Genomic DNA, 16,681 nt, shown 5'->3' with positions numbered 1-16,681 from the left:
TGTTTTCCTTTTATTGCATGCTTCGGGCTTTCCCCCCTGTCATTTCTTGTCGTCGTTTTATTGTACTTTTCAGTCAAATGATTTTTCACTTTGGTTGCTAACTACCTTAGAATATATCTATATAAGAGCACCGAAAATAAAAGCCCAGTTTACCAGCGCCGGAGGAGTCCAAGCTGCTCCTGCCGCTGCTGCTGGTGACAGCACTGTGAGGTTTGCTGGCCAGCACGGGCTCCTCTTTCTCCCTCTTCTCCTCGGGGGTGACTGGGGCAGCTGGCGGGTTGGGGGGCACAGGGGTGGGAGCTGGAGGGGGAGGGGGAGGAGGAGCAGCCACAATGACGGGAGGCGGCGGCTCCTTGGGAGGTTCGGGCTTCAAGCGCTTGTCGGGAGCTCCAAACTTCTCATCCAGGCGCTTGAGCTTCTCGGCGCAAGCCGCCCGCCGCTCCTCTTGCATGCGCCGCTCCTCCTCTTCCCGCCGGCGTCTGGCCCGCTCCACCGCGGCAGAGATCTCCGAGGAGGACTGCTTCCGCCGCTGGCGCCAAGCTTCGTCCTCGTCTTCTGGGGGGAGTGGCCGCAGTGAGCGGTCCTGGATGGCAAAGAGAGAAAGAGAAGCCCTCGCTCAGAGCTCTTCCGCTGAAAGGAAACCTGAGCTGGAAACTCAACTCCCAAAGACCCTCGAGGAGAGCAGAGTTTGTCCCTGCTCACACCCGTGTTCCCTCACTAAGAAGCCCAAAGGCCCACATTCAAGTATCGAAACATCCGCATAGAAGCTGCTCTGTTCCCTCGCCACTTCACCCCTTCATTACTCAGCATGGAAGTTCTAGTTAAAGCTGAGAGAGAGTGAGCTAATGCCAAGTGCCACCCAAATGCCTATTTTATTTTAGCTGAAAAGCAGAGCATAAATCAAAATAATGATGCCAACGTGCATTGTTCCAGCTAAGGAAGTTTTCTATTTTTACAAGAGGAGGAGTGTAAGAGTTTGGATTTGATATCCCGCCTTTCACTCCCTTTAAGGAGTCTCAAAGCGGCTGACAATCTCCTTTCCCTTCCTCCCCCACAACAAACACTCTGTGAGGTGAGTGGGGCTGAGAGACTTCAGAGAAGTGTGACTGGCCCAAGGTCACCCAGCAGCTGCATGTGGAGGAGTGGAGACGCGAACCCGGTTCACCAGATTATGAGTCTACCGCTCTTAACCACTACAGCACACTGACATTTGTTTTACTGGTTTACCTGGAAACCCAATGCAATCTAATGTACACCCCTTGAATGAGGAGACCTGAGCCTGGGTTCTCCACACTTTGGCCTGCCTGAATAGCAGCTGCCGACCGCAGGCGCTCTCAAGCAGGATTTGCAGCCTGCATAGACTCACCGGGAAGTCATTGGGCTGCCCCCAGTTGCCCCGGTTGGGGGGTGGTGGTGGCGGAGGTGGCGGTGCCCGGACTGCAGCAGCAGGTGGCGGCGGTTCTTTGCCACCTTCTGGGGGACGTGCGTTTTCGGCCCAGGCTGCTTTGACGAGGGGTTGATCCTCTTTTGGAGTTCCAGCCTTCTTGGTGTCTGTGCCCGACGACTGGCTTTCTGGGCCGGAAGCCTCATCATTGCTTGGTGACAGAGGTGAAGAGAGAGGTGTCAAATGGGGCCACTTAGATCCTGCACCCTCTGCTCGGAGCTGGCGGAGGGGCAGGGAGCAAGGAGGGCGCATGCGCAGGTATTTTTGTGATGTAGCTGCAGCCAGGCAAGAATGACTTTTCTGTAAGGTGGTCCCATGTGGCTCAGGGCTGCAGCTCAGCAACAGGCACCCGGGGGGGGGGGGTGTCACCCGTCTCACAAAACAAACATGCTTTGTGCCAGCTGTGCGGGACAGACTCGGTTATTGGCCATACCACCGCCTAATCTTACCGGTTCTCAGTGGTTTCTTCATCAGACTCTTTCCCGTCCTCCTCATCGCTGAATTTCAGCTTCTCAGTGTAGTCCACTTCTTCGTGGGCTCCTGTGGGAGACAAATAGGATGTCTTTCGATTGACAGATCCAATAAGAAGAAACGCTTTCAAGAGTCCCGGCTCCTGTGGGTAGCTCTGAATCATAGAATCATAGAGTTGGAATAGACCACAAGGGCCATCGAGTCCAACCCCCAGCCAAGCAGGAAACACCATCAGAGCACTCCTGACATATGGTTGTCAAGCCTCTGCTTAAAGACCTCCAAAGAAGGAGACTCCACCACACTCCTTGGCAGCAAATTCCACTGTCGAACAGCTCTTACTGTCAGGAAGTTCTTCCTAATGTTTAGGTGGAATCTTCTTTCTTGTAGTTTGGATCCATTGCTCCGTGTCCGCTTCTCTGGAGCAGCAGAAAACAACCTTTCTCCCTCCTCTATATGACATCCTTTTATATATTTGAACATGGCTATCATATCACCCCTTAACCTCCTCTTCTCCAGGCTAAACATGCCCAGCTCCCTTAGCCGTTCCTCATAAGGCATCGTTTCCAGGCCTTTGACCATTTTGGCTGCCCTCCTCTGGACACGTTCCAGTTTGTTAGTGTCCTTCTTGAACTGTGGTGCCCAGAACTGGACACAGTACTCCAGGTGAGGTTTGACCAGAGCAGAATACAGTGGCACCATTACTTCCCTTGATCTAGATGCTATACTCCTATTGATGCAGCCCAGAATTGCATTGGCTTTTTTAGCTGCCGCGTCACACTGTTGGCTCATGTCAAGTTTGTGGTCCACCAAGACTCCTAGATCCTTTTCACATGTACTGCTCTCAAGCCAGGTGTCACCCATCTTGTATTTGTGCCTCTCATTTTTTTGCCAAAGTGCTTCCCTCTGTGGTTAGGCTCTTTCATTACCTGCCCAGCCTTCATCATTCTCCTGGTCCAGCTCATCAAATTCTTTCAGGTCATCCTGCTTGAGGACAGGGGGCCGGCTCACAGGCTCTGACACGCGCGCCGCAGGCTGCGAAGGGCGGGGTCCTGGAAGCCGCTGGAACCTGGAGATGACAGGACAACGGAGATCAACAGAAACGTCACACCTCTGACTTTCCTTGCTGCTGATCTAAATAATAATGTTGCTCTAAACTCAGCAGAGCAGTGCATTGTAGCACTCCAGGCGCTGAAGGACCAAAATTCCCACCATTCCTCATCACCAGCCATGCCAGGAAATGCTGGAGAGCTAGAGATTCCCTGCCCCTGCAACTAAGGGGACCAAAGGATCAAGTACTACGAAGAAGGATCTGCCTTCCCTTGTGTAACAGCCAGTCTTTTCCTACATGGAGTCAGAGGGCAGGCATGAAGATTAGGGTTTTGTGGTGCACCGGCCTCTAGGCCATATTTGTATCCCACGCTGCAGAGAAATCAGGAGACATTTGCATTCCACTGATTCAGTGTCTGCTTCTGATGGTGCAACAGGAAGCCTATAGAGGAATTCTCTTCCTTGTGTGAGCATGGGGGGAGCAGAGAAGGGAAAGGTGCCCCTCTATATCCTCCACTATTTCACAGATGCCACTTCCTGCTCCCTCCAGTTTCTGATTGATCTGCTCGGCCCAAAGAGACTCCAACCACACATCTTCCCTTTGTTGTCCGCCTGTTCAATTACAAGCTTAGTTCTCGAATGTTTTGGCTCCTGAACGCTGCAAATCTGGAAGTGAGTGTTCCGGTCTGCAAACTATTTTTGGAAGCTGAACATCTGATGGGGCTTCCGCAGCTTCCTGCAGCCAATCAGAAGCCACGTTTTGGTTTCCGAACATTTTGGAAGTTGAACGGACTTCCAGAACGGATTCTGTTTGACTTCCAAGGTACGAGTGTACCAGGAACCCAAAACATCCGGCTCCAGTTACGCAGTTGACTGCAATCTCCTGCACTTCCCCTCACTTGCTCCTGTTCCTGGTCCTCTACATACTTTCCCCTTCTGCCACAAAGATCACTTGCCATTATCACATATTTAATTTTTAAAAACCCCTTACCTCTGCGCCTCTGGTGTGGGGTAGCGGTAAGGTCCCTGCGGCCCATATGGAGGCGGGAACGGGAGGTACGGGGGATACATCTGAGGTGGGGTAGGGGAGAAATTGGTTACTGGAGGGTTTCCCCCCTCTCTTCCGTTTCCCCTGCCCTCAAACAAGGAAGCAGGTGGCCCAAGTCACTCGGCACCTCCTCTTCTGCAATATACTTACAAATGGCGGCATCATCCCCCGGTAGGGAGGGAACTGAGGCGGGATGTTGGGCTGCAGGCCAACCCCAGCCCGTCCGTCCTCGGGCACCAGCTCCCCGTCAGTGCCCCGCCCACCTCCGTCCCGCCAACTGGTAGCGTCTGCAAGAGATTGGGCGGAAGAGAAGTTAAGAACGTAAGATGTGTCTTGCTGGGTCAGGCCAGTGGCCAACATCCTGATCTTACAGGGGCCAACCAGATAATATAACGCCCATGGAAATCCTGAAAGCAGAATCTGGGTGCGATTCCCACCCCCAGCAACTGGCATTCAGAGGCAGACTGCCTCCAACAGAGGAGTCTACCTCCATGTGGCCATTGTGGCTAGTAGCCTTGACCCCCACCCATTTTTAATTATGTGATACGTGAAGAGGGGTTTTGTTTTGTCTGTCCTCCCCCTCCAGGACTGCTTCTCCTGGTATGCCCCACGGAGGACCTTAAGGTCCACAAATGACAACATTTTGGAGGTCCCAGTTCGCAAGGTAGTTAGGTTGGTCTCAACTAGGGCCAGGGCCTTTTCAGTACTGACCCCGACTTGGTGGAACGCTCTGTCACAATAGACTAGGGCCCTGCGGGACTTGACATCTTTCTGCAGGGCCTGCAAGACAGAGCTGTTCCACCTGGCCTTTGGTTTGGACTCAGTCTCCCCTTATGGTTTTGATGAGGCTGCATTTTAAATTGCATTTTAACCTGTATGTATTTTAAATTGGGTTTCCCCCCCATTATGTTTTTACTGTAATTTTACTGTGGTTAACTGCCCTGAGCCGGGCTCTGGTCGGGGAGGGCGGGGTATAAATAAATATTATTTTTATTAGCTTCATTAGATGTCCCCATGTGAAGGAGAAAATCTTCTGGCAATGGTTGATAATGACGATGCTGCCCCTACTCCCAGCTTGCTCTGGTGCCCAGAAACAACAGACGCTTGAGCAAAACCACTCACTCTGGGGGCGGAGGTTTGGTCCGGGCCCATACGACGCATCGGTAGTGTCCTTTTCTTTGCCAGCTTTGTCCTGGTCGCCAGCCGCCTGCAGGGTCGGAAATTCCTCGCGAGAGAATCGCGACAGTAGGCTTGATCCCTTTCCACCTTGACATCAAAGAAAGAAAGTCCAGGCAGGTCCTTTACAAGGGTCTCTAACACATCTGGGGCGATGGCAGCACACCAGAGTGCACCAGGGGGTGGGCCTTTTTGTTGGTGGCCCCATATCTCTGGAATACCCTTCTCCAGGGAAATACACATGCGGCTTTCTCTGCTGGTCTTTCCAAGAAGTTTGATGTTGCAATGTTTTAGGAGGGGCAGCGGAAAATACAGGTGCTAATATAGTTTTTTAAATAATAAAATAAATGGTGGTGGGAGCTGAAACATACTGATTCTCCTCTCTCCAAAAGTCTGAGGTCCTAGCTTCACACAAAATTAGTTGGAAGACAGCTTACCATCTCCTTGCGCTCCATGGGTAACGCTGGCCTGCGCCCAGGACTTTGCCCCGCTTGCTACTGTAGGGGGATTCTGGAACAAGAGGAGGGGTGGGAGGTCAAAACCGACTGACCTTCTTGCCAGCTTCCTTTTGTCAAGCGATCTCCAAAACTGACACAATCTAAAGGTTCACATTGATTCATTAAGAAAAAACCCACAAATCTCATGGTTAAATCAACCCAGGCAAAGGTAAAGGTAAAGGGACCCCTGATCATTAGGTCCAGTCGTGGCCGACTCAGGGGTTGAGGCGCTCATCTCGCTTCACTGGCCGAGGGAGCCGGCGAACAGCTTCCGGGTCATGTGGCCAGCATGTCTAAGCCGCTTCTAGCGAACTAGAGCAGCGCACGGAAATGTCGTTTACCTTCCCGCTGGAGCGGTACCTATTTATCTACTTGCACTTTGACGTGCTTTCGAACTGCTAGGTTGGCAGGAGCAGGGACCGAGCAACGGGAGCTCACCCCGTTGCGGGGATTCGAACCACCGACCTTCTGATCGGCCAGCCCTAGGCTCTGTGGTTTTAACCCACAGCGCCACCCGCGTCCCACAAATCAACCCAAGCATGGCTCAAATGCCTTTAGAATAGGGGCAGCCAACCCAGTGCCCTCCAGAATGTCTATCATCCTGAACTAGTTACAGTGATAGTTAGGGCTGATGGGAGCTGGAGCCAAACAGCATCTGGGGGCACACTGACTTCCCGTTCTAGAAAGTAGCAAGGTTGGCTAGGGAGTTATGGGGCAGCCCTGCCCCTTGCTGTGCGGTTGTTAACATGGGTTTTGTTTTGATATAGAGCTAGACTATGGTTTAAAGCAGGGCTGGGGAGGCCTCTGGGCTGGATCAGTCCTGTCTGCTCTGACTCAACTGAAGTCTGGTTTCATCTGGCCTGCAGTGATGCAGCCACACTACAAGGAGAAAAGAGTCTGGCAGGCACGCTCAAGCCCCGAGGCCAAGCCATGTCTCAGCTGCCACACTCAGTGGCTGGGCCTCTAAGCTGACTTGCAAATGTGCCTGGTCTCACTCTCCCCAAGAGAAAGGAGGACAAGGCAGACAGCAACCCGGGAAAGAAGCAGAGTTTCCCAACCCCTGGATTAATGAGCAGGCCTTGGACTCATGAGCAACCTTCTCCTCTTCTATTGTGCCCACAACTGAGGCTAGAAGCTTTTGTTATACACAGTTACCCACTATGCCCAAACCCAGACAAACTGTGATTAGTCTTAGCAATGTTTTAGGGAAACAAGGCAACTTCAAACAGTCTCATGATTCTAGCTTGTTTTCATAAGGCACGGGTAATGTTAGATCTGCACCCAAAACTGTGACTAACACTTCTTCTCACTAAGCTTGAACACTCAACTGCAGGCTTCCAGAATCTCATGAGAGCCGTGCTGGAGGAGGAGAAGGAAGCACGTGAGCCAGAGGCTTGGGAATGCTAAGCCATAGTTTAACACAATGTCCCAAACAGTCACAGAGTGAGTGACAATAAAGCCCAACTTTCTGCAAAAGCTTTGATGCCAGGGAAAAAACCAAAAGCTATGCAAAATGTGGACCGTCAGTTAGGAACTATAGCACATCCATGCCAGAACCTGCAACTGTTTGCTCTGGAAGCAGGAGAAAAGCTGTCTCTAAGAGGAAAGGTGGGAGGTGATTCTTAGCTAGTCCTGAAAGAGTCCGTCTTCTGATAAGCTCCTGCCTCCTGGTAGAAGGACTGCACCCATGCATGGACTGAATGGCGATTAAATAGGGAGAGAACTGGTGCTTCTGCTGGGGCCAAAGAGAGGGGAGAAGGGACTGGAGCTAGGAAACCGTGGCTCTTTGCAGAAAAAGCGGTAGGATCTGTTAGGCTGGAAGCTGATACACACAACTGTCCAGAAGAGAGCTTCTGATTGGGAGCCTTCAGCACCCCAGTTCTTGCCCTGGATTTACCTCGGGGGCTGTTGGGGGTCGTTTCGGTGGGTTTGAGGCAGACGTCTGTGAAGCCGGCGGCGACTGCGATTCCGGCGGCTGAGCTGTCGAGGCATCGGTACTGGAGACGGAAGGAAGGAAGACTCCCGTTGAAGGAAAGGTTGGTGGAGAACGTGCCTTCCTCCTCCCCGCCACCCGGAAAAGCAGTGTCTGCGCCCCTCTGGCTCCCTCTTACCTCTTTGGGTCTGGCTGTTCCTGCTTGCTTGCCCATCCTGTCCCGTCTTTCGGCACTAGTGAGACGTTGGGGTCATTGCCTTTGTTCTCCGCTTTTAAGCTTGGCAGGTTTGCAGGGGGTGGCATGCGCCGGGCAATGGCAACTTTACCGAGACTCTGCAAGCCATGGCGGGGAGTAACTGTAGGGGAAGGAGGAGGCAGGGTCAGGCACAGTCCTTGGGACCCTCTTGAAAGCTCCGCCCTCTCCCACCTCCCCCAGCAAAGCTTCCCTTACCGACCCCTCCCCTCCCATGAACGGCTGCAACTACCGAGAGCTTTCTTGCCAAGTCCCAAATTGGTAGTTTCAGACAAGGAGGGAGCAGCTGCTCAGGGCGCTGCGAGTGCCATCAAGGGGGCATCAGAGACTAAGCACGTTCATCATGGCAACTGCCTCCTCCTTTGAGAATAGTACTCAGAAGAAAATACTTGCCCCCCCCAACAGATAGGTCATTTTACCTGTGGGTTTCTGTGTTTCTAAGGATTTGCCCTTGTATGTATCAAACAAGTTGAGTGACGAATACTTTTTTCCATCCTTCCCCTTTGCTGTTTGCCCCAAACGATCTGACATTGCGCTGTAAGGTCATTGAGTACGATGGTTCCTCCTGGCTCCCTGCGAAACGTGCCACTGTTGGGAAGAGGTTTGGGGAGAGTAAGAGGACGAAAGCTCAATAGTCCCAACTCCATCCTTCCCTATCGATCGACAGCCACTTCTTTTAATAGCCAAGTGACAACAAGCTCTTTCCTGTACACGTTTTCCGGAGCAAGCATGGGGAGTGGCACTTCTATTTCAGAGCAGCCCATTCAAGTGGAGTAGAGATATCTCCTATGGTCACGAAGAGGAGCACCCAGGCTGGACTGAGAAGTGCAACTGGGCGGGGTGACCACCCCATGAACACCCCCCCGATCTCTTTTGCACTGTATCTTTTAGATTGCTAGCCTAAAGACACAGACAGATTTACTAGTGATCATTGTGAGCCACCTGGGAACCTTTTCCAGGTGAAAAGGAGAGTGGAAGTACTTTAAATAAATACTTCCCTGGGTCAAACATTCCATGAAGCCAGGAATGCCTTCAAGAAGGCAACGCCCCACACTTTCAACTGCAACACCTGACAGCAAACATAGGATGGGGCTCCATGCTCCCCAGGTTTACAGGAGCTCAGGTAACCCCACCCCATTTACTTATTTTCAGGTATTTCAAAACTGCCTTTCAAGTCTAGTCTCCCGAGGACAACATGCAACAAACAATATACTACCCCATTAAATAGGGTTTTTAAAAGCTACAGCCCTGCCATCAACATATCATGTTAAAACAACCAGTTCAAAATACTCAGCTACAGAAAAATGTAATTTAAAACATAACTAAGCCCAGCAAACCTAAGATAAAGACAATGAAAAACCACCAGCAGCATATAGAATACCACCTTTGAGTTAAAAACCAGAGAAGAGATACATTTTCAGACGTCTGTCTCTTGGGAGGGAATTCTTACAAGGTAGGAGCCACCACTGAGAAGGCCCTCCTCTCTCTAGCACCTGCTAGCCTAAGTCACCTGGGAGGCTGGCCAATGAGCAGGACCTTCAAAGCTTATTGAAGAACAGCTTACTCCCTTATCAAAACCACAATCACATTTACAAGCTAAAGGAACTGTTGCTATGGACTTTGTTTAAATTCACTGAGCTATCCCCTTGAGTTCCAATTAAAAAGCCAAGTACTATTCAACCACTTGAATACCGACACATATTTGCATAACATTGCTGGCGACAAACTAATCACAGTTGTTAAATCTCTGTTTCATAACTGTTAACTAATTTCTAATTTTTTTTGCAATTGACCTAAGTCTCTTTCCTTCACAGTTCACCTGGACAAATATACCGTATTTTCCCCTCTATAACACGCAGATTTTTTCTCCTAAAAAGGAAGGGGAAATGTCTGTGCGTGTTATTGAGCGAATGTGTGGTCCCTAGAGCCGAAAAATCAGGCAAAAATGAAATCGCGCGTCACGGAGAAGGGAAACCTGAAAAGAGGAAGCGGCTGCTTTCTTGCATTCTGCCTCAGGGTCTTACTGCCCACCCTCCTCTGTTTCGTTGCTGTGTTTGCTCAAACGGAACAAAGAGCAGGGAAAGCCCCTCCCCTCCAGGCAAGCAGAGGGGAAAGCAGAGTGTCGTTCCTTCCTCTCTGTGCTCCGGTGCTGCTGAAAACATGCAGGTGAGTGAGTGAGTGAGAGAGAGAGAGAGAGAGAGAGAGAGAGAGAAAGAGCGCGAGCTGGCTGGCTTGGGTGGGTAGGTGGGGGAAAACTTTTGCCTTTCTTTCCTCCCTCCCGTTAAATCCCTCTCCTGCATTCTTAGCCAGCTGCTTCTCCGCACACCCCTCTCATCCTCCTTGTCCTTTCTTTGTTTTTCCTTCCCTCCCCACTTAAAATGTGGTTACAAAGCATAGATCCACAGGGATCCTCAGGATCTTTGCATTGGGTCACCCCAAATTCACCATCAGATCACATAGCATGTCCATGGCTACAGCCTGCACCAAAAAAATCACGCACCCACTGTTGCCTGGGGCTGCAATGGTGCAAAAACGTGGTTACAAAGCATGGATCCACAGGGATTCTCAGAATCTTTGCATTGGGTCACCCCAAATTCACCATCAGATCACATAGCATGTCCATGGCTACAGCCTGCACCAAAAAAATCACGCACCCACTGTTGCCTGGGGCTGCAATGGTGCAAAAACTTGGTTACAAAGCATGGATCCACAGGGATTCTCAGGATCTTTGCATTGGGTCACCCCAAATTCACCATCAGATCACATAGCATGTCCATGGCTACAGCCTGCACCAAAAAAAATCACACACCCACTGTTGCCTGGGGCTGCAATGGTGCAAAAACGTGGTTACAAAGCATGGATCCACAGAAATTCTCAGGATTTTTGCATTGGGTCACCCCAAATTCACCATCAGATCACATGTCTGTGGCCACAGTATGAAGCACAAAAATGATACATCCACTGTTTCATTCAGAATGTTTTTTCCCTTGTTTTCCTCCTCTAAAAACAATGTGCGTGTTATGGTCAGGTGCGTGTTATAGAGCGAAAAATACGGTATCTGAACACCCAACCCCATCCATAAATAGGATTAGCAACATCTGTCAGGGATTGTTTAGGATTAAATGAGTCCCTTTCCACCCAACACATACACACCCATGATTATTTAACAGGACTCTCACTTTTCCCCTTGAAGCTCCTACACAGCTAAGCAGAGGAACTAGACAGACAGAGCTGCATGTTACTGTGTTGTTAAGAGTGTTGCACACCTTCCCAAAGGTTCAACATCACAAGGCATGTTCCAGGCATGGAATTTATGTAGCTTATGGCTCTAAACAGGGGTCAGGAGAGAGAACAGTGATTTCATCCTATCACACCTTAACCTACATAGAATACTTGCAATACTTGCCTCAGAAGTGAAATATTTCCCCTATGCTGTCTCATTGAACTTATGTTCAGCTTGTGGGCTTCCTAAACACACCTGGTTGGTCACTGAGGCAAAAAGGATGCTGGACTAGGGCTCTTCCTATGTTACTCAATAGAGAAACAGGCTTTGATTCACTGCTTTTGTTAAGAGGGCCATGTACTGAGTTTAAAAATCCCAAAAGCCTAAAATTTAACAAAATGCCATTTTCAGGGTTCTTTTGTTTCCCCCAGCAGCAAACTTGAATCTTTTTAAAAATAATAATACACAGTGCTGTACTTTACAAACTTATTTTCCCACATCCCCCAAATGGTAACAAATCATTTTAAGCAATACAACATCAGAACATGCCCTTAGTTTGCTTTTCGGAGTGAAGTTGAGAGGAACCGACAAATGAACTGAAGGCAAGATCTCAGTGACGGGTACAAGGTTGGGGGCAAGCAAGGACAGGAGCTTGCCTGGGACATTGAAAGGCTTCCACTTTTACCGGGAAGAAGGCAGCAATAAAACCAGTCCTACAACAGCTCTGATGGTGGAACACACACTTTGCAAGGACAACGGAAAAAGGGCAAGGAAGAAATTGGGAGTAATGAAGCTGCCTGATTTAGTGTCCAACTGTTAATCCAGATGGCCTAGTACACATACTGTGACCTGCAACAACCTTCCCAGCCTGCTACCTAAGCTGAATTCAGCCTTAGCAAGGAATCATTGAACGGAGAGTTCGACCGACCGCCTGCAATGCAGGAATCTCAACTAGATTATACATGGCAGATCACAGCTAACGAATCCCTGACATCCAAACTCTGATTAAAAACCTCTAAGGAAGGAGTCTGCCACCTTCTGAGGGAGTCTGTTCCACTGACAAAGCAGTTTTTACTGTCAGAAAGTTCTTCCTGATGTGTAGCTGGACTCTCCTTGAAGCCATTGTTGGGATCCTACCCTCCAGAGCAGAATAAAACAAGCCTGTACCATCCTCCATATGACAGCCCTTTAGATATTTGAAGATGGCTATCATTTCTCCTCTCAGTCTCCTCTCTTCCAGGCCAAACATACCCAGCTCCCTCAATCGTTCCTCACACGGCTCGGTTTCCAGACCCTTGATCATCTTGGTTGCCCTCCTCTGCACACGTTCCAGCTTGTCAACATCCTTTTTAAAGTGTGGTACCCAGAACTGAACACAGTACTCCAGGTGTGGTTTGACCAAGGCAGAATAGAGCAGAAGCCGCCTTCTACAGTGGGCTTATCCACACTTACCTTTCCCCCCTGTTCTTTCCAGGCACAGGTCTGTGCTTAAAAACTCTGTGTCTGAGCGCTGAATTTATTTATTTTTTGGCCTGGAGCATTCTACGTAAAAAACTGCTCTTTAGTGCTCAATCAGAGCAAACATCAATTTGGGATTTCCATGGATTGCAGTTTGCTCCGACTGAGCATTAAAGAGCAGGTTTTCGAGGGGGAAAGTTCTGGCGGCGAAGTGCTCAGACCTAGAGCTCTAAAGTGAAGACCGTGCCCGAAATTTAAGTGTGGCTAAGCCCAGAGTCAAGCCATTATGGTTCTCCAGCCCTTCATGGTCTCCTCTGCCCAACAGCAGGCAGGTTTATCACAGCCTGCTCCCTGAGATCATTTAACAGGAGATGCCAGGCCTGAGCAGGGGACCTTTGGCATGACTGGGAGGGCTGAGGGGAAGGAGAATTTGGGATGAGACAGAAGCAAGGGCCAGTGGGAGAGGCAGCTGGTGCGAACACAGGGGTGGCGTGTGTGTGTGCATCCTTTCAGTTCTCTACAACAAACCAACAAGGTTTGAGATGAGTTGTTCCATTAAGCTGCAGCTTCATCTCCTTCGAAGGGCATCTGAAACAAACCACAGGAAGCCATGTTCTTTCAGCCTCTAATGTTTAAATCAGATTTCACAGTTTGCAAGGCCAGAACACGTCTACCCTGATAACAGAACAAAGAGAGATGACCAAGCTCTTCAAGAAGTCCTTGATGGGAAAGATCCCCACATCCTTCATAAGCTGCACAATGACACCATTAGGAAACTATGTCTAAATTTAAATGATTGACTGCGGGGAGGGGGTAAGCAACTTCTAACCCACAAAGCCATTATTCTTCAGTTACTGGAGCAAATCCTGCATTTACAACGGAGTGTGGTCTGGCAGCCTTTTGGAACTGCATGTATTTTTGGCCCACTGCCCTTCCTTTTGCATGACATGCCATCATATGAGCGATGTCGTAGTTGCACAAAGTGGGTGGGTAATATTCACGACAGATCTGTTCGAACAAGTGGAAAGATTGTTGGCAACCATGTGGCACAATTTACTGTATTATGTATTGATGTGTTTTTATGCGTGCGTTTTGGCCATAAGGCGCTGCCCTGATTTTGTGAAGAGAGGTGAGAGATAATTGGTCAGTCAGATTTTTACTGATTAGAGCAAAAGGCCATAACCGGTACAGTTTAGTCAAAATATTATAAAGACACCAATGGGAGGTGCTCCTTGACCCTGGCAGGTTTTGGTTCAGCTTACCTTAGGAACCTGTGGATTCCTGTTTCCCGCTATAGGATCAGGTCATCATACAAGACTCTGCGCTGGAATCCTAGCCTTTGGTGGTAAGGCTGGCAAATATGAGGAGCAGGGCCATTTTTTAGCGCTCACTCTATGGAACGTGGCTCCTAGGATGGCCATTCCTGACCCAATAAATTGTGGCTTTTAGAAAATAATTTGTGGCCTCTAGACTTTGGAATTACTGGTTGACTTCCTTGATTTTTTAAAAATCTCTCTTCACTGGTTGATACTACTGTGGCCTTTTAAAAAGTAACAATGGTGCTTTAAAACTGGGATGCTGTGCATTTCTAGATCTGTGCCACATGCATCTGCTATTAAATGCCTTGAGGACCACTTAAGGTCAGGATGGTGTGATTTTTAAAAAAAATATTTTTCCAATCAAAGTGAAAATACGTAAAGCTAGCTGGCAACTACCGGCTGCTAGTTTGGGCTTTGCTTACCTTTGCAACTGAACTGCCCGTTAGAGGGAGAGCAAACAAAACCACTCCCAGAAGAAAAAGCATAATTAATCAACATGGAAGCAGCTGCAGTCAGTGGCTGCAAGTGTAAGGTAGTCTCAGCTTCACTTTCTGCTAATCCCAAATTTGTGGGATGTTTTCTAGGTTGGCATAGGTAACAGGAATCCCATCAATGAACCCTAACCACAATGGCAGAAACACATTAAACAACATTTGCAGGGTCTGCAAGCAAATGCCAAATGGGCTTCTGTACCTGGGAGGTTCTTATTTCTCCTTCCTGATCTCTAGTTCCAAGCTGGATGAAACTTTGGGGGCCAAAACAATCAAAAACCTCTCAACTTCTATATATCAAGTTATTGGATGGCTTGGCAGTTTGGAAGCATCCACTTGGCATCGCAAAAGGGCTCTTTTGCGTCACACAACCCCTAGTCCTTTACTCCAAATTTCCCTACAACGTCTATACAGTAGTACCTCTGGATGCAAATGGGATCTGTTCCAGAGCCCCATTCGCAACATGAGCAGAACGCAACCCGCGTCTGCGCGTGTTGCGATTCGCCGCTTCCGCACATGCGCGTGACATCATTTTGAGCATCTGCGCAAGCGGCGAACCCTGGAAATAATGCGCTCTGTTACTTCCGGGTTGCCGCGGAGCGTAACCTGAAAACGCTCAACCTGAAGCACATTTAACCCGAGGTATGACTGTACTGGGACGTGGGTGGCGCTGTGGGTAAAAGCCTCAGCGCCTAGGGCTTGCCAATCGGAAGGTTGGCAGTTCGAATCCCCGCGGCGGGGTGCGCTCCCGTTGTTCGGTCCCAGCACCTGCCAACCTAGCAGTTTGAAAGCACCCCCGGGTGCAAGTAGATAAATAGGGACCGCTTACTAGCGGGAAGGTAAACGGCGTTCCGTGTGCTGCGCTGGCTTGCCAGAGCAGCTTTGTCACGTTGGCCACGTGACCCGGAAGTGTCTGCGGACAGCGCTGGCTCCCGGCCTCTAGAGTGAGATGAGCGTACAACCCTAGAGTCTGGCAAGACTGGCCCGTATGGGCAGGGGTACCTTTACCTTATGACTGTACTACTTGCCATATTGTGCCCGCTACTATTGTAGGAATAACTGCTTTTCACAAGAACGCAAACCATGCAAGCGGAGCGGAAGCCACCAATTTAGAGACAGAACAATGGCTAATGTTCCACCCCACTCTTACAACCCCATCACACTGGAGTGTGACTGAGGAAGAGACTCTAAGGCAGTCAATGCAGATAGGAACAGGCCAAATTCTCAGTGTCTCCCATCAAGTTCTATGAAACTAGCCAGGCGTGGGTCCAGCTGCGGCCAAGTGGAGCTCTCTGGATGCCAGGTAGGCAACTGGGGAAAGCAAAATGTTGCTTAGAGAAGGATCTGAAATGTTTTCCTCAAAGAGTGAATTTGTTTTATTCTGGATTGTTTTGTTTGATGTTGAATGTGTTATAAAACCACTTTGAGATTTGTTCTTTATATATAAAGCGACATAGAAACGAAATTAATAAAAAAAAAACCACACAAAAAAGGGAGTAACCTAGATTTAAGGTGCCATTTGGCAATTACCTGAGTTATATACCTGAGTTTCTGTTCCCCAACCTGCCAATCTTGGGTGATTTTATTTAGCTTATATCAAACACACAGAACTGCATGCTTTGAGTGTCAGGAGGTAGGCAGGAAAACAAATGCGCCACTGCAAAGGTTGGCAAAGATTTAAAATGTCCTAAGAGGAGCATTTGCATCTTGAAATGTGAAGTCACGCAAGCTGTGGTTAACTCAAAATACAGTTTGTGTTGGGAATAAATTAACTTTTTTTTTTAAACTCAGCATTTCAACACCACCCTTACCTTGGAATTTTGGTTTGGCTGAGGTTAAGATGGCCTTGCCGGTGACTAGTTACATATTAGCAATCAAAATCGGGGCTCAATTCTGAAAAGTTACATTTGAAAAGATGCAAAATTGCAATTGTCACAGAGGAAAATACATGTCCCTAATCAGAGTATCACACTGCTTCCCATTTAACTCCTTAAAAACCTGGAGTCATGAAACATGCTTTACTGTACAGTGATACCTCTGGTTGCGAATGGCACATGCGTGAGTGGCGAAATCCGGAAGTAACCCGTTCCGTTACTTCCGCGTCACTGTGGGACGTATCCTGAAAGAACGTAACCTGAACCGAACGTAACAAGAGGTATGACTGTATTAAAGGTAAAGGCACCCCTGCCCGTACGGGCCAGTCTTGACAGACTCTGGGGTTGTGCGCCCATCTCACTTAAGAGGCCAGGGGCCAGCGCTGTCCGGAGACACTTCCGGGTCACGTGGCCAGCGTGACAAAGCTGCATCTGGCGAGCCAGCGC

At 49.2% G+C, this 16,681-nt stretch overlaps 1 protein-coding gene across 7 annotated transcripts in view; it reads right to left on the bottom strand.

Annotated features, from left to right (window-relative positions):
- PRRC2A (proline rich coiled-coil 2A) overlaps window positions 1-16,681 on the bottom strand; it is a 43,299-nt gene that overhangs the window by 18,570 nt on the left and 8,048 nt on the right. For all 7 annotated transcript variants that reach the window (XM_053379062.1, XM_053379064.1, XM_053379065.1 and 4 more), the window contains exons 2-12: window positions 8,289-8,457; window positions 7,795-7,972; window positions 7,581-7,680; window positions 5,624-5,696; window positions 5,133-5,276; window positions 4,161-4,297; window positions 3,954-4,033; window positions 2,842-2,981; window positions 1,894-1,984; window positions 1,367-1,595; window positions 154-583 (exon numbers count right to left, since the gene is read on the bottom strand). In XM_053379062.1, coding sequence (XP_053235037.1) covers window positions 154-583; window positions 1,367-1,595; window positions 1,894-1,984; window positions 2,842-2,981; window positions 3,954-4,033; window positions 4,161-4,297; window positions 5,133-5,276; window positions 5,624-5,696; window positions 7,581-7,680; window positions 7,795-7,972; window positions 8,289-8,400 — 1,714 coding nt within the window. In that variant the 5' untranslated portion in view covers window positions 8,401-8,457. The remainder of the gene's footprint in view (window positions 1-153; window positions 584-1,366; window positions 1,596-1,893; window positions 1,985-2,841; window positions 2,982-3,953; window positions 4,034-4,160; window positions 4,298-5,132; window positions 5,277-5,623; window positions 5,697-7,580; window positions 7,681-7,794; window positions 7,973-8,288; window positions 8,458-16,681) is intronic.

This window comes from Podarcis raffonei, chromosome 2 (assembly GCF_027172205.1).
Source record: "Podarcis raffonei isolate rPodRaf1 chromosome 2, rPodRaf1.pri, whole genome shotgun sequence".
Taxonomy (NCBI): Eukaryota; Metazoa; Chordata; class Lepidosauria; order Squamata; family Lacertidae; genus Podarcis; species Podarcis raffonei.
The sequence above is the reverse complement of the archived record's forward strand: the minus strand, read 5'-3'. Positions and strand labels throughout refer to the sequence as shown.